Source organism: Copadichromis virginalis, linkage group LG15 (assembly GCF_057382275.1).
Source record: "Copadichromis virginalis isolate Kocher_CV1m ecotype Utaka linkage group LG15, C_Virginalis_male_GT1.1, whole genome shotgun sequence".
NCBI classification, from domain to species: domain Eukaryota; kingdom Metazoa; phylum Chordata; class Actinopteri; order Cichliformes; family Cichlidae; genus Copadichromis; species Copadichromis virginalis.
The window spans coordinates 15,772,225-15,792,583 of NC_140632.1; the positions used below are offsets into that span (position 1 = coordinate 15,772,225).

A 20,359-nucleotide genomic window follows, 5' to 3' on the forward strand; every position below is an offset into this window, starting at 1 on the left:
ATTTGAGCCCAAGGTTTATTTGTTAGCACCTGGCGGCTCTTTTTTGCTTCTCATCCGTAAATACTCTGCATACTCTTTCACGCGATTCAGTCTCAACAGGATCTTGAGCTTTATTGTGAAAGGTGTATGTGGAAAATAAACAAGTGGACACGCGATGGTTTTACCGTCGTTGTTGCTAACGACAACGCATAAAAACAGGCTCTTGTCCGTCCGTAGTGTGGTTATATTAAATATAAGAGAAAGAGAGAACTTTAAGAAATTAATGTAGCCACTACAGTGACCATCAAAACGATGAAAAAATATTGCCGTAAACAGTTTATTTTGCGACACCACGAAACAAACGATAGACGTTTGTATATCTTCATCCGATATATATCGTTATATCGAACAGCCCTATTTGTAACTTGAACTGCCTGAGGTCAGCGCTACTATAAACTCCCTGACCAGAATAATAAAAATTGATACACAGGACAAGATAACAGCATTGTTACCTTAATGATTGGCTATTTTTATTTTTTACTGCTGCATATATGAAGCGATAATGCCTTAAAATTTTTAAATCAAAATTTCTAAACTGTGGGAGACAGAATATATTACTGGGGAATTAACATTGTACAGTCACAAGAAATCCTTAGTGGGATTATCAGATGACACACTGGCACTGTACCACTAATGTGAATGGAAATTGCATTCATTAAGACATAATCACGTCATGAGTAATTAGTGTTTTTATGAACATGAGCCTGGATATTAAAAATACAACTCTCCAGCATGCACGATGCTGTGAAAAGGTTTCAGGAATCAGATTCAGACTTTAGTCACTCCCTGGAAATCCTGTTCTGTTTTCTTGCGATTGTTCTTCTGCAGTGCTCAGAACAGCAACCCTTCAGCTATAGTGTCATTTTGTGGAATGGACGCTGTGGAAATGGAGCTCTCGTCAGCAACGATGATGCTTGACATGAAACAAAGTCGAGTCAGTTTAAAGGGAAGTTGTTTCTCTCTTGCAAGTGGTCATAACAGTGGTTTGATCAGTCAAGTCCTGGAACTTTTTCAGTATGACCAATCATAACCTCCGTGTCTTTTCACTGAGCCTTGATACTTGGGGAAAAAAGAGCTCTCTCATCACGTTTTAGTAAAAAAAAAAAAAAATTGTCCACAACAAAAGGCTGCTTTTCTTCCTTGTCAGCCATGTTTATATTTGCTGTATATATTTCTGATTGTTTCAGGATTTGAATAGAAGGCAGGCAGCAGAGCGCTTCTGCTCTGCAATAGTGCAACATTGGCTGATAAAGAGTTTGACTGCCAAAGTCCCTGATAACTGGTGGCACACGTGTGCTGCTATAATGAAACAGATTTGGATGGATTAAGCACCAAGTGGTGATGGAAAATGGCAGCCAACATGTCACCCTTCACCAGCAGGAAGAGATCCAGCCTGTAGCAGCACGTCCCGCCTGCCTGTACTGCCCTTCACAGCTTGCTGGCAGTTTGATGTGTGGAGCTTTAGGAAAGCTCAGAGATTCTGTCGCTGCTTTACATCATCTGCAATTCTTCTCCTAGTAAAAAAAAATAAAAAATGTTTGACTTGGCTTCAAAATAAGCTCTCAGTAGTTTTGTCAATATTTAACAGTTACAGCTGCAAATCAATTTAGAGGCCATTTAGTGTGTTTATCTAAAAAGCTATTTTTAAAAGATGTCTGTTTAGTCTGGATTCTTTCTCTCACTTTCTGTCTTCCTTTCTCACAAGCGTTCTTGCTTCCTGTGTGAATTCGACCCCCACTGTTAGCCCAGATGAACAACGCTCCAGGATCACATAAGCTCTTACTTTGTGTTTTTTAGCGTCTTGCCAAATACTGGTGCTTTCCTGGCAACTCCAGTCACTCTCTGACCTCAGCTAAAGGTTGCGTGTTCACGCTCTCTGCGAGGCCAAGGTGAAAAGTCACATCACAGCACCTCATAGCAACTCATGTCATTGCTTATTCTATTGCGTATTTTAAAAGCGTGCAATTGCACGTGACCGCTTCAGCTGCACTTTTTGTCTTCCACGTTCCCAGCAGCTACAAGATTTGCATTTTTCCAAGTCTCGACAATCCTCTCAGTCCCTCGACAAATAAACAACAGATGCTCAAATGTCTTCTTTGACTCATGCTTGATCTTCAGTATCGTGTGCCATTTTCTTATACTTCAGCAGTGTTACAGTGTGCTCAGTGTGTAGAGCTGATTTTGTTTTCAAAGCAAAGTGTGATGTAATAAGTCAGTGATCCTGTGTAGCTCAGTAGGTGGAGCAGGAGCTGTTGCACTGCTTTATTGAGAGATGAAATACAGACACTCGTGTTGTGTTAGTGTTTGTATGTACTGATGTGTTATTGTAGGTCCTTCTGAAGCAATGCAGCTGTGTTTAATGATCAAATATAAAGATTAACTACATGATTAGCTTCCGTCATACTTCTGCATGAAGCATCAGAGCCTCGTCTTACATTCAAAGAAGCATGCTTCCTAAAGTCACACCACAGTTGATTTCGATTTATTACATTTAAACCTTCCATGTCTAAACTACAATACTTTATAGCCTGTGCTTTTGATGTTTTCATCTTCTAAAAGGTACAGTTACACAATTATTTAATACTGATGCTAAAAATCAATTGAAACTTGAAGGAAATGTGTGACACAAGAAGAATAACATAAGAATTTAAACTACTGTACATAAAAAAAAGCTTGTGCCCAAATAGTATTAAAGACCAATACAAATAGCAATATACATTCATTTAATAGAAACCTAAAATTTATAACTGTGGAAAATGGATGTTAATGTGAACATTAACTCATGGTACATTTATCCTTTAATTTCAAAAATGTCACCCAAAATATTTCTGTATAAGACTTCTGAGTCTTCTTGAGTGTTTTCTCTCCTAGAGAGATCCTTGGTCTCAGAAGATTCCCACAAGACATGTCAGTATTTGCTTCAGTCAAATGTTGCCGCTACTTGAATAAGACATTCAGTTAATCTGCACAGTGAGCTGCATATTACTGCGTTTCAGTGAAGACCAGTCAAGTCAAAAGTCGTTTATTTCCATCTGTAGTAATTTGGTGACATGGCTCTGTGCTGGAACCTCCCTGATGCACAGAGACCTGCAGCTCACTGGGTATTTTCTCTGTACACCCTAGAGATGGTTGTGGGAGAAAATCCCAGCAGATCACCAGTTTCTGAAATATTTCCACCAGCCAGTCTGGCACCATCAGCCATGACACATTTAAAGCCACTTAAATCACCTTTCTCAGCCATTGTCATGCTCAATTTCTCCATGACTATAAACAAAAGTATAACAAGTCATCTTTAAACACTGTTTCCAGAATTAGTTGTGCCATTTGGATGTGTAGAGTGATATCTGCTAAGCCATCAGCTAATGTGGCACTGAGATTAGCTGATCTTTGTGGCCTGTATGAACCAACGGTCAGTTTAATCCCAATTTAGTGCTCTGTCATTGCAATTTGCTTTGCTTTTGTAGAATTGAATGCATCGGGCATAGAGCAGCCTTAAGTTTAAGTCTTTTTCCTCTTGATGTCTTCTAAAAGTATCTAATTAGTATCAGTAATAACAAAATTGATGATGATGATAAAGAAAATGTGAAGAAATTGCAGTTGTGTGTGTCATTTATCAAAAGTAGCTGCATTGATCAGTTGTGCAGCATGTGCCTGAAACCTTTTACAATGATTCAGCTCAAAGTAAAAAGCAAGGCTGTGGTAAACCAGACCATAATACCCCACCTAGATTCACGATTTTTAACGTGTGATAAGAGAAAAGAATATGCTTTGTATTCGCTCACATTAAAGGCACGCGCCGTCTCTCATCTCTGTCTGCGCAGGCCACTAAAGAGCTGAAACAATACGACAACAAGATCATTGAGTGCACCTTTACCAACAACAGCTGGGTGTTCATGAGGCAAAGGGTGGACAAGAGCTTCCCCAACTCCTATGATACAGCCATGGGTGAGTCTTTGTCCTTCTCCTTCCAGCCGTTATTTTTAATATCCCACTGTCTCCTGTATCTGAGTCTAAATCTGTGCAAATAACAGCCAGTCAGCCTGTGATTAATGGGTTATTTTATCTATATTTCTTTTATTTGTATTTGCAACAGCCTCAGTTTTATTTCTGCATTGTGAGACTGTGTATGCGGAGGGGCAGATGTTATGTTGTGTACTCTCCATTAAGAATGCACACTGACACTGTGGCCTTGTCTTTGGAGCTGAAGACAAGTTGTTTTCTTTAGCTCCTCACTGTGAATAGAGTAGCTGACATTTTGCCACACAATTTCCAATCTTTAAGAGGTTTTACTGTCGTGAATGGGAATGCGCATGATATATTATTGGCTGATAAGCGAGAAAATGAAATCATTGTTACTGTTTCAATAATGAAAGTTCAGCCGATAATTAAATCTGATAGCACGGTGCATGCTGCGGATGTTAGCAATCATTTTTTACTTTTTGCTTTTTTTTTTCTTCTGCTCTTTGCTTGCTGCCTGAGGGCAAGGCTGAGCTCCTCATGCAGAACAGTGGAGTTAAAGAAACTTTAGACGACGCTCGTTCATCTGTACGACAAACTCTACAAACAGTTTATCAAACAGGTTGATCAAGTAGAATATAAATGTCCTTAACTGCCCGTCGAGATGTTAACCTGCTGCCTCTGCTTCATCCACAGCCATTTTCACACATTACTTATGATGCCTCTAGCAAATTGTTATGAACAATCTACAGACTAATAGATAATCTCCGTACCGATTAAGCTTAATGTACAGTGGTTTTTTGTCTTAATATTAAAATTAAATGTTTTGTCTGTTGCTAAGAAATCATTGGCAGCATCACAGTATTTATGAAGACTTTCTGGGGGCCTTACAAGATAGCATTTTCCAAGCACCTGTTTACAATCCCAGAACCAATTAAGCTGGTTTGGGCTCAAAATATTTCCATGTACTGTTCAGCTAGCTACCTGGGTTGCTAATAAGCCAAGCTGGTGGTGTGAGATTCTATCAGCTGTGGTGCTTAAATGATGCTCAGTTGGAACTTAGGGCCCCAAATTGTGCTGAGAAGAAATCCCCCTACCATCAACATCACCACCAGCCTGAACCATTAATAGTAGACAGGATGAATACATGATTTCATGGTGCTTATGCTAAATTCTGAACAAATCCCAACCATGCAAATGTAGAAATGGAGACTCATCTGATCAGGCAGCGTTTTTCCAATCCTCTATTGTCCAATTTTGGTGGTCCGGTGTGAATTGCAGCCTCAGTTTCTTCCGCTGCTTTAAGGCATCTGCTTTGAGGCTCTGCATTTTTACGCTGTTGGTCTTCTGCACACTTTGGCAATAAAGTGTTTTGCTGTATAGTTTTTTGTACATGTATAATGATGCATTTTTTAACTTTTTTTTAAGTACAAGGATTTGCTTGTCTTGTGCTTGTACATTTAAGTCTCTTTAATGAGGTTTTAATGAGCTATGGGTCTTAAAGTTAGAATAAATCGTGAGTTCTCAGTCTGAGTACCCTTTCTTCCTCTCCACCAGCAGCACCCCTAGAGCAGTAAAGAGGTAGATGTTGTGAGAGAGGATAAACGCTACCACAGAGCTGTCAGACAATTTATTAGTTCAAGGGCTTTAATCTGGCCCGGGTTATGGTCTCTCAGACCTACTTCGGTGCAACGACATCAGTCAAAAATCCAATATGTTTGCAGTCGATTCACACGGACACGCTCGAAGGTGGAATGAAAATCCAGCTGTGATGGACTGCAAACGTTATCCATGCACATTTTTAGGCCATCTCTTGCAGTTAGGCAATGCAACCCTAGGCTTTCATTTCACCTCCACAGTTAATGGCTGTCTTGAAGACAGTGCAGATGTGGCACTACTTCTAATATATTTTCAAATAATGGACTTATAATGGGAAATGCATGAAAAGGGGAAAACGATTACAAATTCAATGCTTCAATCAAATTGGGTTTCATTTCACAAGTTGTGATTTTTGTTTTAAACTTTAAAGTTCTCCCCCACGTGCCACATGCTATGAAAATGCACAGCAACCACAACAGGAGAAACAAATGGACACAAACAAAGCAGAGCAAGGCGAGGACAGAATGCAAAAATAATAGATAAACACGGCAATAAACCATGTTTGTGTAGCACTTAATCTAAATGCTGAGTTCACAGCGCTATGCAAGGAGGAGCATAAAAGTACATATTGAAGCAATAAAAACAAGAAGCACAAGCGAGGGGAAAACACATTTAAAGAATGAACGAAATTGATTGAAGAAGATAGAAAAGATGGTCCTGAATTATTGAGCTTTAGATCCCGAGGCGGACTGTTGTACAGCCTCGGAGCCCAGATGGCAAAAGCGCCTTTTATCTCAAATCTGGTCAGATAGTAACACATTTGTCCCCGAGCTGATAACATTTCGCTTCATTTAGAGGCTGGATATAGTCGTCAGTGTGCTGCTGGTATTATGGCGCTGTCATAACCGTGCAGAGGGAGCTGTGGAGCAGGAGGGGCTTTTTTCTAGCACTCAAAATCAAAAAGTCCATATCATGTTTCCGTAGACAGTGGGAGTGACTCAAAAGTTGGTGTGTGTCTGTGATAAAATAGTGGTTAAAATGTACTTTAGCAGCTTGGATGCGTGTCGAATCCTCTCTGATTAATATAATTATGAATCATTAATTTAGGTGTTTTTGCATCATCCACACCATCATCAGAGAATGCAGTTGTTTCAGGTGCCTGAATCTTTCTGTTATGCACAAGGTGTCTCTTGCTTTTAAATCTCGAGAGTGGACGGTCAGTGATGACGTTAAGTTTTTCGTTTTTTCCACCAGGCCATCTTAGGTCATAAAAGAAAAATGGCTCCATAGTATAGCGGGGTTGTGTTAGGATAGACATTTGGCACATACTGAGACATGCAGAGTTACCTGCTGTGGCGACGTAACTTTTATGCCAGGACATCTCTGAGGCGGGCGTGGCTCAAGAGGCAGAGCAGGTCATCTACCAGTCAGTTCAATCATTGGCTCATCTTTTCAACATGCCCGCAAGATACTGACCCCTAAATTGGTCCTGGTACAGCCACCAGTGTGTGTGCGTGCATGTTAGAAGGTGTGTGAATGGATTGTAGGACTTTGAGTCATGATGCATGAAACATGAAACAGGCAGTTCTAGTGTACATCATGACTCGCCTTTGCATCTTTGTGTTTTGCTTTACTTTGACTCACTGGCTCTGTTTAGGAAGAGATTAGCAAGAGACAGACTGCATTATTTGATCACCTGGGAATGAGAACGTGCTTGAAAGAACCATGAATTCACTGTTGCTGGAAAAGCCTGTCGGCATTTCTATTGTAACTTCCTTTCTCCTTTTTTTTATCCAGCTGTGTGTCAAAGCATCCGGGAGCCCGTCACTAAGGAAATCCTTTTGGAGTATCTGGACCGCTGTGCTCAGGGAGCACAATCCCAAAACCGGAAAAACCCGCGAGACCCAGACTCTGAGCTAATGCCCCCTCCCCCTCCAAAGAGACCCAACCGGGCCATCCCGTAGCCCGTAGCTACGCCTTTGGGACTGCTCCACGGTTACGGTGTACATCCAGCCACTCACACCCCAACAGATAAAGGACATTTCAAGGCTTTCTTACCTGCAGCACGTTTGCTTTATCAGCCCATACATTTCGGGGCACCAGAAAACCTCGATGTCATTAAATTACATTGTAGACCTCTTTGTAGCTTTAATTGCCTGTGTTCTTATTAAAATGTTTAAAAAAAAAAAAAATTACGCTTAGGTAATTTTTTTTTTTCATTGTTTTGCTGTTTATAATTTTAAACAACTGAGCTAATTGGTATTTATTTACTTGGGAATTGTTATAGCAACAAATAACACCTGACAAACCGTGTTCATGTTTTGTCAACTAGTTCCTTAATTTGATTTTGAAAGAGGAGTAAACATCTTTAAAGCTCAGTCTGCTGTCTTGATGAGTCTACACTACAAAAATAGTTTCCACCATCAGGTCTCATGTAGATTTACACAAAGCTGCGCAGATGTTCAGATTAAGGTTTCTCATTGAGTTCCACCTGTAAGACTCAGGCGGGGGTTTCCAAATGTTTTCATATCTCAGATAAGGATTAGCTCTCAGTACTCTGCCTCAGCCCATCTGTGTGGACTTTTGTTTTAAAGGCCACATGGGTGGGCGGGGGAGATGACAACGTGATTACACAGTCTCTACAAAGTAACTACAACTACAAAACCAGTGAAGTCAAGCTGCAGATGGGTGGCACACAAAAGGAAACAAAAATCAACAAATTGTCTTGCAGAAGTGAAGAAGCTTCAAACGGAAGGATAAATACAACTTTTCCAGAAGATTAGAGCCTCAAATCGCTTGACTTTGATTTTAATTCGCCATGCGCTCGTTGTTCCCCAGTTTTCATCTACACCGAGGTATTAAAGCCAAAAGGTTTATGCTATATCCAGCATCAAAGTGAAGAACACTGGTTTTTGTGTTTAGCCAATTAGGATTTTGTTTTTTAAAAAAATGTCTTGTGTGCCATGTGATTTGGCTTCAAAAAGGCAGAAAAAATCTTAGACACTTTTCAGTCTAAGAAACAGCACATCTGTGTGAAAAACATCTTCATTTTAAGGTGTATTTTGTTTGCCAAGGACGAGGTAACAGTTTAATAGAAAAGTTGCTTCACTTAGATTTAACTGATTTTTCTCTTAAGGCCCTGGGCAGGAGGACAAAACACAACAAAATGCTTAAAGCATGTTAAAGCAAAATCAAACAGAAGCTTAAAGAATAAATGCTGACTGTAATGTGCTGTAGTTACAAAATAAACAGTAATGTCTATACTAATTGTTACATAACCACCTGCCACAGAATAACATCTGTGAACATGTGAGTAGGGATACTTTTAGTTGGGTCTTTTATGTATTTGGACTATAATCATGGATGATGTTACCGAATTATGAGTTTGCAGCATTAATTCAAGAGGATTAACAGTTCGGTCATTTTTCACACATTCCCTTCATTTTTTTTCAGGGTATGAATTGATTGGACATTTCACTGATGAGCTCATTCAAGGCTAGGTGTGACTTTTTCCCCTCATTACTTCATGACGAGTCTGTTCAGACTTCCTTGTACCAACGCTCCAGAGCCCGGTGTAAATTATTTAATATATTAGGTACAATTGTGAGATAAGATGCACAAAAAAAAAAAAAAAAAAAAAACTGTTTTTGTACACCCTGGCTAAAAAAAAATCTGTCCTCTTTGTCTGAACCTTCGGTGTGTCGACATGTTTGAAAAGGTGGCTGAACTGCATTAACAGTCAGTTTTACACCATCAGGACATGTGAAGTGAATTACAGTTTCAGTCTTGAATTAGTCACCCCTGACATTAATTTAAGAAACAGACCAAATTTCTACATGTGACCACCATGTTATTTTTTTATTTACTTAACAGAAACTAAGTCAAAATGAAGACTGTTTGTTGCTTCTATAGGAATGAAAGAGGTAAGTGGCAGCCAGGTGAAGCTAATCAAGTGCACTTAATTCACTGCTCATCTGCTGCACGTGTGAGCACCTCTAACTTGCTACCCATTAATCCACAAAGGGTGTAAAAGTCATTTCCAAAGAATTATTAACAGGTGGAAAGAGATACTGATAGTCTACTTTGACGTCCACTCCTGGGAAGACTAAACTCACCACAAACGCAGACCGTGCACTTCTGAGATACTGCAAAATGAAGGGAAGATTCTACGGGCCTCAGCATGTTAAATTTCATGACAACACAATTGGAAAAAGACTGGACAAGAACGGCGTGTTTGGAAGGTTTACTAGAAGAAAACCTCTTGGGTTTGGTTTGTAAAGTTGCATCTGAACAAACAAGCCGACCAAGATCAAAGTGCTTTAGACAAACGAGACCAAAGTGGAAATGTCTGGCCATAATGCACAGTGAAAACCAAACAGCGCACCAAATGTCAAGGTCACGCTGGTGGAGGAATAATGATTTGGGTTGGTTTTGTAGCCACAGGACCTTCCAGGCCTGTAGTCAGTCGTATGCGCTTCTGTATATATTCTACAGTCAAAATAGAGGACATCTGTCTGAAAAAGGACCCCAAGTACGGCAGCAAACCTGCAACAAAATGACTAAAAATGGGGGGAGAAAATCACTGTTGCAATCATCTAGTCAAAGTCCAGATTTCAATGCTGTGGTGGGACCTTAAGAAAGCTGTGCCTGCGAACCTCAATGAACTGAAGCAACGCCACAGAGAAGAGTGGTCCAAAATCCCTTTACAATGATATGAGAGTCATCATGTGTTACGTCCCCACATGAAGGTTAGGCGAAGAGGGTGGGGGACAGTAACAACTGGATCCGGATTGGAATGAAAAGGACGCCAGGCAGAAGTGTTAAACACAAAATAAGTCTTTATTATAACCAATAACCATGTTGGTTATTGACAGTATCAATAGAAAAAGACAGCAACGCTGCTATTAGCAATAAACCAGGCAGGCCAAACCAAGAAAATGGAGGCCGCTTCGCATACACGAAACAACTGCCCAGTTGAGAGCTACTCACAAAGAGCCACGCACGGTGGGGCTGGTCGGTCGGTCGGTCGGTCGGACACACAGCAAACCTTTTCACACCTAGGCCAGAATCACACACAGACCAGCTCAGAGGAAATCCACCAAAAACCTCTCCTACACCCACACTGCTCTCCTCCAGCTTATATCACCTCTGGAGGGTAATTGGTGGTAAACAAGGGCAGATGAGCAGCAGGTGTGTCCTAAAGGAGAAGGCAGGGGCAGAGAGAGACAAGGGGAGAAGAGGAAGAGGACAACACCACGCCCACACACTCCCACTGCTGTTCATCTTAGGTTGTTTAAGAACCTAGAAAGATCCAGATGTATGTAAACCTCCCCAGTTTAATTGTGTAATATGTGAGTGCTGTAAAGAGGAAAAAAAAAAGCTCCACAATATATCTCAGCAACTTGAGTGAAACATTAATCCTGACTTTTCATATTAGCACCACATATGCAGCCATCTTTCTTGGCCAAATTTCAGTGGAAATGTCAGTGAAAGCTTGTGCCTGATCTGTATGCTGCGAGCATAGAGAGTCACAGGCTGTGGCCATGCAGAAAAAGCTAATTAGAACATTTAACATACAAGATTAATCATCGGCCTCGAGACAAACAAATATTTATCTTTTTAATTAAGTGTCCTGCTGAGGAGTATGACAGGAATAACAAGTCATCAACCCATACAAAACAGACACATGCCCAGGTCCCCAGGCAGCAGTTTTCCGCCACCTCTATAACCCATTGTGTTGCGCTTGACCTCTGACCTCCCCGTGAAGCCCAGGCAAATGAAGATAATTCCTCCTCCGATTATTAAACGTGCTCAACGTGCTCAACGTGCTTTGTTTTAATCCCTTCGGTAAAGCCTGTTGCCAGGAAACGTATGGATTATTTTCTTAACCTGTTGCCCACATTGTTGTTTGAGTAACTCCCATCTGCAGCGCTCATCGCCCACTGTTGTTTTTGTAGAAACGATTTACACAGAGGACTATGTAATCAGCTATATTTAATTGTTTGTTACGGGTCTCTCTATCGCTCGCTCATAGTGGGTGATACCACTTTGATGTTCGGTGACTCTATTTCTGCTTCTGTGTGACTAAAAGTTACCATTTCAGAACAATTGTGAGGTGCAACTTTCTTTGAAATGTGTCTCTCTGCACCCCCGTGCTGCGAAGGATTTTTTTTCCTTCTCTTTTAGGATCAAGAGTCAGAATTTGTGCTTATTTTAAGATTAGTGTGACGTTGAGCGGTTAGTCATGCAGCGTGGAGAATTTAGATCTGGAGTTAGGAAATGAATGTAAGTTAGGGGAGCGTAACACACGAGTGTAACAAATCATGCATGTGTGTTTTGAGTTCCTGTCGATTGGCGCCCGAGGCGACCGTTCTCCTTATAGCGGGGATGGATGAGCTGCACTCCCTGGGCTCTCTTCCCCTCCGGCTTCACATGAAAGCTGGCTGATTTTCATCAAAGCCTCCCCTCACCTTTTTGTTGTGAGGTTGCTGCCGCAGAGACGCCGCCGCTCTCATGCAGCAGGTGCAGGATTCATACCTGTTTTTCTGTTTTCATTTCTTTTCTCTACGAGCTTAAATTTCATTCAGTTAAATCCATCCTTGCAAACTGTTCTTCTAGATTTAATATTGACCCAAACCTGTTTTATTTTTCCAAAACCCCTTCGGCACCTTCTGTGTCGTGTTCCTCACGAAAACGTGGCGGAAGATGGACGCTCGAGGAAACGCAGACAGACGCGTGAAAAGGAAGATCCTGCTTCGTCAATAATGCGTTTCCTCTGGGTGTGTTTGTGCCCCGGAGGGGAGGAGGGGAGCGCCACCGCGGCTGTATGGATCTGGAAATCCAAACACTCTGTATGAGCACAGGTGGTGTAGCAAAGATTACCAGGCTCTCACTCTCAGCTCAGGTGTTGGAGGCTGAAAACCACTGAGCTTCACTGCAATATTAATTCAGCAGAGACGACTCGCGGGTCATTATTGTCTCAGTATTACCTGCATTTTGAATAATGCATCTCTGCGACTCTCACTGTTGAGAGGTGCAGAAATGTTCTGTTTGCAGCTCAGAGCTGCTCGTGTACTGACAGTGTTTGCGATTACTGTAAACTACATTTTTGTTATCTTGAAAAAAACCCAATGTGTTATTCAAATTAATAATAATTAAACGATGTGAGGAAATTAATTTGGTTTTCATAATCAAACCACTCCTTGTCCAGTAAAATTCATGATGTTATCATTCAGTTTATTCTTCAAGTGATCAAATAGGGCCAAATATGGCCCCAGCAGTATATTTAAATGTGAGTCGTGTAGCACGATTTACTGCTGCAGAAGCCTTGATTTTCAGTATTTCTGCACAAAAAATTTAATGTGATGCACCTATAAACAAGATGTATGTTTAGGCTTTGTTTTAAACAGGTAGTAACTAATACCCTGCATGACAACTTCATTATAATTTGTTGGGTCTCTGCATTCATGTGGATGTTCCTACAACATGCACCACCCACCTAAACATTTTTACAGATCAAGCCCACCTCCCCAATGACAACAGCCTTCTCTGGCGAGACATACACTCTGAAACACTCCAAAAGCAACTCAGGAACACATCAACGAATATAACAAAGACCTTCTGTTACACCCCGGCCTAGGCAACCGGGGTGCAACGTAGAAAAATAAAAATAAGGAAAATAAAAATAAGGAAAATAAAAATAAGGTAAAAACACACGAGAAAAAACTAATACGGGTTTCCGCCAAAATCATCCCAAAACGAAAGTATCAACAACTAATTTCTTTAAAGCAAAACACAATATTTATTTACATCACACACAAGGCGCCAAACTATTTACAACGGGGGGGGGAAGAAGATCGCGACCATGACATACAGAAACACAGGGCTTAAATACATGGAGGGAGCAATCAGGGAATGGACAACAGGAGGGAAACACAGCTGGGGCAAATCAGAACTGACGAGACAGGGAAACGTAAACTGAACACACTAAGATAACATAGACTTTCAAAATAAAGTAGGAAACACATAACAGTCACGCAAAAACAATACAATACCAACGCCAAATCGTAACATACCCCAGAGGAGCACCTAGACACTCAAATCCACACACAATTACGGTCACAGTCGTAACACCTTCGATCTCCACCAAATCAAGAACTGGTGCCAGATGCTACAAGACGCCCTGAGAGTGCTCTGTGTCCACACACGGAGCTGTTTTGGTGACATAACAGGACCTAATATTGGTTTGATTGGTATATGTCATAATCCAAATTGTTGTTGGAGGTGGTTCCTGAACACTTTTACTTTGCAGTAACACCACTCACTTTAGATCAATTCATTCTTTTAGAAATGTTTCTAAAGGCAAGGCTCACAGTCAGGTGCTTGATTTTATATACCTGTGGCAATGAGACTGAAACACCTGAAATTAAAGATTAAGGGCCAAATTTGCTAAATGGGTCAAAATAGCAAGTAAGCTGTCATAGTTTTGCTGAGTTTCCAACACACAGTTCCCATCAGTTAATTTTAATATCATGTGCCAAAAAATATAAATTTTGTCTGTGTTAAATTTCGACACAATTAACAGTAAATTGCGTGCCACAAACGTCAGAGAATCTCTTTGCATGCTTGATTTAATACCGCTCTTCCTATATTTTTTACCTTGAGAAAGGAACTTGTAAAAATCTCTGAGTTCCCTCATACACACAATTACTACGCCCTCTTTGTAAATAGCAACAGTAGGCTTCTTTCCTTACTCAAAAACCCAATTTGCCCTGGTGCCATGTGTTAGTAATTACTTTTGCACATGTAGTGAAATCAGGCACTGCATCCAGTTCTGTGTACCCACCAGAGACATTTTACACATTGCTCAATCTTTTTCTACCTCCTCTCAGCCTGTACATCCTCACCTTGACTTTATTCTGAAATCTTAGTTTAATTTGTATCATTCCTGAGAGCGCAGCCCTTCTTAAGATCCTGATTAGGTTGCTCATCGACTTCCCTCGAGCTGCGTTATTAGCCTCACATCTGATGGTATCGGAAACATTTAAAAAAAAGTTTGGGGACTTCACAACATCATCAGTGAACCCTAAAGTCACGACTGTGAATCAAGTCTTCAGCCGACTGATTTTAATAACAGGCTTTAGTCCTGATAATAAAGTCAGACAGTCCTGACCTGATTACCCCGATGAAATTAAAAATTTAATTGCATAAATTTTTCAGCTGATGGACTCGAGCAGGCATTGCAGCACAAATCTATTACTAGCAGATTCTCGGCTTGATGCCATGAGGTAACAAATGACTCCCATTTGGGGCGTCGGCCGATGAAGCTGCAGCACAGGTCTTCAGTCTCCATCAGAAGCAGCGATCGGGGGGTCTTTGTTCGTGACACCATAAAGCTATTCTGCGTGCTTTGTTTCTTACAGCAGCACAGCGAGGCTGCCAGTGTAGTGTCAGCCCACTCTGTGATCAGCTTTTCAATCAACGTGACACACAGAAACTGCACTTATGCCTGCTGCTGCATTTTCAAAGACTCCCAAAATACCTGTAAACCTACTTGGATATCAGGCATAAACACTGATCCTGCTTAAAGCAACCAGAGGGCACAAACATCTAAAGATAAGTGACATGGCAAAAAAGAATATTTTTTATTTATTTTAACATTATTTTAAATGTTTTTTGTTTTTTCGTTGCATCCCAGAAAGACACCCATGGCCTTTAAGTGAACTGCAGTCAGTGTTGTTTGCATTTGCTTGTGAGCATCAGATAAAACAGTCAGGCTTGCACTGTTGTATGCAGTTTATGCCATTCATGTAGCTGAGCATATATACTTGTGTATAAGCTATAAATGCAAACTTTGTAGTGAAGTTTTAATTTGGCGGCTAACCGTACAAAGCAGTAATTAGTTATACACTTTCTCTTTGTATCATATTTGACTAAAAGCGCCAATGTTTGATATAACTGTCAATTTGACAGAATTTGACAAACTAGTTAACCACAATTTACACTCAAATGTGAGTTTTGCAATAATGTGGGCAGGCAAGCAAACTGAAATTAGCAATTTTGATCTCCCAAAACCAAACAAATGTCTCTCCATGAATCAAACACCCTGCTTGTGATCAGCCTAGTTTTTCCTCAACAACAGACATATTTGGTTTAGGTCAAAATGACTTCACTAGATTAAACCTGGCTGCCTTATGACCTGTTATCACCTGGCACATGTTACCAGGGTCACAAAAGAAATGTTAAAGCTTCCCAGCATGGGCATGATTTGCTGATTGAGGGTTGGCTCTTCCTGTTCTAAGCGCAGCCTCATCACCACACTTGAAAGCGGTACTCCGTACTTTAGCTTTTCACTTACCTCCTGCATCATCCATGTTTTTTCATTGGCCCAAGTGGAAATGTTCTTCATGACACAAATGTCCTCTGTGCTGCATGAAGTATAGCAGCAGGCTGATGAACCATGTGTGGAGTTGCTTTGTTTATTCAGCGCACGCTCTGTTAAAGCCACAGTGAGTGGATATAAAGTGGTAGCAAGTAAGCACCAATGTTCGTCCACATGCTTGCATTTATACTGAAAAGGTCAGGCCTTTCTTTTTTCCTTAATGAGTTCCCACATTTTCCCCCCCAAAGGATTTCTTCAGCAGCTAACACTGAGCACTGCTTATATCAGAGCCAGTATTTGTTGCAATCAACATCAAATCACAGTAAGTTTTGTGCAGTTCCACCAAGTTAGTATAACGTCAATGAATTTTCCTCGCTCCAGGCTACAAAGGAGTAAAACCACAGAAAATTAAAGAATGAGATGTGATTCCTGTTTTTTTCCTTTACTCCATTAACTCGGTGAAGTGAGAATGTCATCGCTTGAGAAGAAAAGGTGGAGGGACACCTTTAACCTGAAGGTGTAATTTTCTAACTGACATTTTACAAAATCTTTCAGAGTGACTGCAGGTTGACCTCACGGGATGTACCAGCGCACGGACAATAAAAAACGAATTGTTCTTCAGAACAGTCAGACTTAACGCGAGACTGAAAGGCTTGCGATTTAACACGAGGATAACTGCCCAGTGGAAGACCCGACAAAGTGATGAGGTAAATGTGTGAAAATGCTAAAAGAGAGGTAAAAGGTTCAGACCCTTTGTACTTTTTCACCTTTACCGGTAAAGTGCCTGTAAATGACGATAATAGCCCACAAAGGGCACAGAGTACACAGTGTTTGACACTTCTCCCACATGCTCGGGAGTAAAAGTCATGATTTCTCACCCGCGACCAATTTTGACCTCCTGCTTTTGTAGTCTGTGAGCTTCTAAACTACCGGAGTGCTCTTTCAACATCGGGAATTTTTTTCATTCGGGAAAAACGAAAACAGGTCATTTTCTTATTTACGTGAACATTTCACAGAACATTACCTTATTTTCCTCTGGTGCATTAGATGATTCAGTTTTGTGCTATTATTGTATTTTACAGTGCAAAGTTGGGACGTTCTTTACCTCAGTGCTTGAACAGTCTCTTCCATCTCCCACCAGTGTTTAGCTGCCTCCATTCTGCCACTATATCAGGTGGCTTTTAACGAGTAATTCCTGCAGAGAAAAAAAAAACCCCTCAAAAGCTTCATGACTTGGACAACATGGGTGACCAGATCAGCATAAATGTCCACAAAACATTTCTCCCACCTGGTAGAATAGTTTTGTCAGTATATATTCACTGTGTTCTACTTCTTGCAAACTTTCGGACTCATTAAATTAAGCTTATTTTCGTGGGCAGCACATTGACTAGCACTGCGGGTCCTGGGATTGATCTAAATCTAAATTGGCTGTCGCTCTTTGATGGACTCGTGACCTCTCCAGGGTGTACCTCGCCTCACAACCCAAGACAGCTGGGATAGGTTCAAGCCCCCCGTGACACTTAATGGATAATCTTTAAGAAAATTAAAGGACGGATAAATTAAGTTTTTGTGTGAGCTTTCCTGTGTTTCTTTGTTGTATTTGATTAAACCCAGAAAAGCTTGATGCCTTAATCTTTTTTCTGCATTTTACTGCTTTTCCTCACATAATTCTCACCACATTTATGGGGGTTTTTTGTTGTTGTTTTTTTACATACTTCAAACTGGTCTTCAGCCTGAAGAAGGTTTTTCCTTTTGTTGCCATCTTATCAGCCTTGTTGTAGCAGTAAGGGAGATCATGTTTGCTGTTCACATGAATTGTGAAAAACACTGGGGAGAATCCTTTCCACTGACGGAAAGTAAAACAAACTTGTGGAACATTTTCCAAATTAAAAAGTATCAGTGGAGAGCTTTGTCCGCAGGAAGCTGGGCGAGGCTGATATTGTGGGCCTTTTGTCTTCTCAGCAGTCCTTTGGGTTGCAAAATATTGGCTGTGTGCAGCTGGCAACCTTTTATGCAATTTTAAGTACTAAAATTCTTAAATTTAAGCTTGGTTTGTTTTCCCTGGACAGCCAGATTGAGCTCAGTTGCATGCACGATAATGCGTTGGTCATGTATTCTGCGAGGTCATCTCATTCTCTTTCCTAACTTGGTTAGCAGGTCCTTCGTTTCATATTTAACCTGCAGTCTCACACTGTCCATTTTAGATATTCAAGGTCTGCTGCTGAGCTCTGTCGAACTGCTTTGCAGGTGGAAGATTTACACTCAAATGTGAAGCTCATGGCTCCCGACCAAGAAAGCTCATGCGACGAGCTGGGCGTGACAATGCCACCATCTCTCTTGCCACTTTCAGAATTGTTTAGCTCTTCCAAGCTGTCTGGTCATGCTCAATTAACGAGTGGTTAGTCCCATATAATCGACTAATAGTAATAGTAATCATAACAATACTCCTCATTCATGTACATCTTTCAATTCTGATTAAATCATAAAAAATTGTAAAAATCACTTGGTCCTTGCCAGGTTCTAAAAGTATTTAAATGCAACCTCAGATGAACAATATGTGAGCATATTACACGTGTCAGCTAAGCACAGCTCATGATCCGGGGGTTTGTAGAACTAGCTTTAGCAGCAATAGCTTGAAGTAATGGTTTTCTGACATCTTCAGTCTCGCTCATCATTGTAAAGGAATTTTGGTAATTTTTCTTTCCATCGTTGCTTCACTTCAGGGAAGTTTGCAGGCATTTGTTTATACACAGATCTCTTAAGGTCATTTTAATCAGGTTGAGGTCTGGACATTGATCGGGCTGTTATAACACCTTTTTTATTGTTGTATATTTCATGCTATACTTGGGATCAGTTTCCTGTTGCATGAACCAGACTCAGATTTACTAAAGCTTCAGCTGTAACTCAGATGGCCTGATATTTAACTATAGAATACTTTGGTATACAGAGGAGTTAATGGTTACTTTAATGACTGGATATGTGCAGAAGAGGGATGGTGAACATACTGGACAAAGTATGTTTAATATGGAGCTGCCAGGAAGGAGGAAAGATCACAGAGAAGATTCAAGGACATGCAGAGGGTTGGTGCGATAGAGGAAGATCTTAGGCAGAGGGTGAGACAGAAGCAGATGAGCCACCCCTAAAGCACCAGCCACACTGGTGCTTTAGGGGTTTTAGAAGCAGATAGGAACTCTGAGTCCAATCTCCACCAGTCTGCACGTTAAGGTGTCCCTGAGCAAAATAATAAACCCAGATTGCCCTAATGCATCCATCAGTGTGTGTCTGTGTGTGTCCGTGATAGATAAAACACTGTGAATAAAGCACTGTATGAGTGTATATCTGTGTGTAAGTGCTTTGAGTGCTTTGAGGAAAGTGCTATATAAATGTCAGTCCATTTATCTTGGCACAACACAGGAGATGGTCTCAAATACATTAACAAGGCAAAAAAAAAAGGAATCCGTGTTTGAGGTTTACCTGCTAAACAAAAAACATTCCAGGTGATGACCTCATGCACCTGGTTAAGATAGTCGGAAAAGCTTCAGTACCATCATTAAAGCAAACAACTCCGATCTCTTCAGTATTGGTTTGCACTGTAGAAAATAGTAGGAAAAAAAAGCCTGAGCTTAAAGGGACAACATGCACATATGCTGACCTCTTTATTTTTTAACCTTTGACCATGTTACTATGTGCATCCGCCACTTTAATAATTCTAATAAATAAGTAGAAACACAGTAGATCCTGCTGATATGTGGTGAGGAGATTAGCATAGGTAGGGCTGTTGCACCACGCTGCAACAGCACTTTCATTTTTCCTGAAATGTAATAAACCTAATAGTCTGTGAAAGAGTAACATTATATCTGCCTATAAAGAAGAGTTGGTCTATAGGCTACACATTTGCTGCATTTCTATGATTTCTGATATTTCTTTGAGGGATTTACATCTACATTGCTGCCAGTTATGGATAATCTTGCAAAACCTGTATAAAGCCTATTTGTTGCTCCTGTTTCCCAGTGGATAAAACACCATTTTTACTTAAATGTTTGATGCTGCCCAGATTGAGCTGTATATTTACCATCTACGGAACTGCACTGTTTTCTTTCAGGTGTAATTTACAGCCGTAATAACCCCCAAATTCCACCTACAATTGTACTAAAAATATGGAAGCATCTCCTTATCATATTCAGAGAGGCAGCGGAGTGATTTGGAAACTACTAAATTGGATTTGGTGGAAGTGAGGAAGGAGGGGGCAGCTTTTGTCACAGCAAAAGTCATTTTTCATGTGATATAGCTGCAGGAGTGTGTGCTGCGGCTTCTGCTTTGTACGGAAATGATGGAGGGAAATGGCACAAGTCCCTGCTCATTGGGCATTTCCATAAACTTTAC

The 20,359-nt window shown here is 40.7% G+C and overlaps 1 protein-coding gene across 1 annotated transcript in view; it reads left to right on the forward strand.

Moving 5' to 3' along the window:
- rngtt (RNA guanylyltransferase and 5'-phosphatase) overlaps positions 1 to 7,973 on the forward strand; it is a 112,822-nt gene extending 104,849 nt beyond the window's left edge. Inside the window, exons 15-16 of the mRNA XM_085432171.1 lie at positions 3,861 to 3,984; positions 7,393 to 7,973. Coding sequence (XP_085288297.1) covers positions 3,861 to 3,984; positions 7,393 to 7,559 — 291 coding nt within the window. The 3' untranslated portion in view covers positions 7,560 to 7,973. The remainder of the gene's footprint in view (positions 1 to 3,860; positions 3,985 to 7,392) is intronic.
- The last annotated feature ends 12,386 nt before the right edge of the window (positions 7,974 to 20,359 follow it).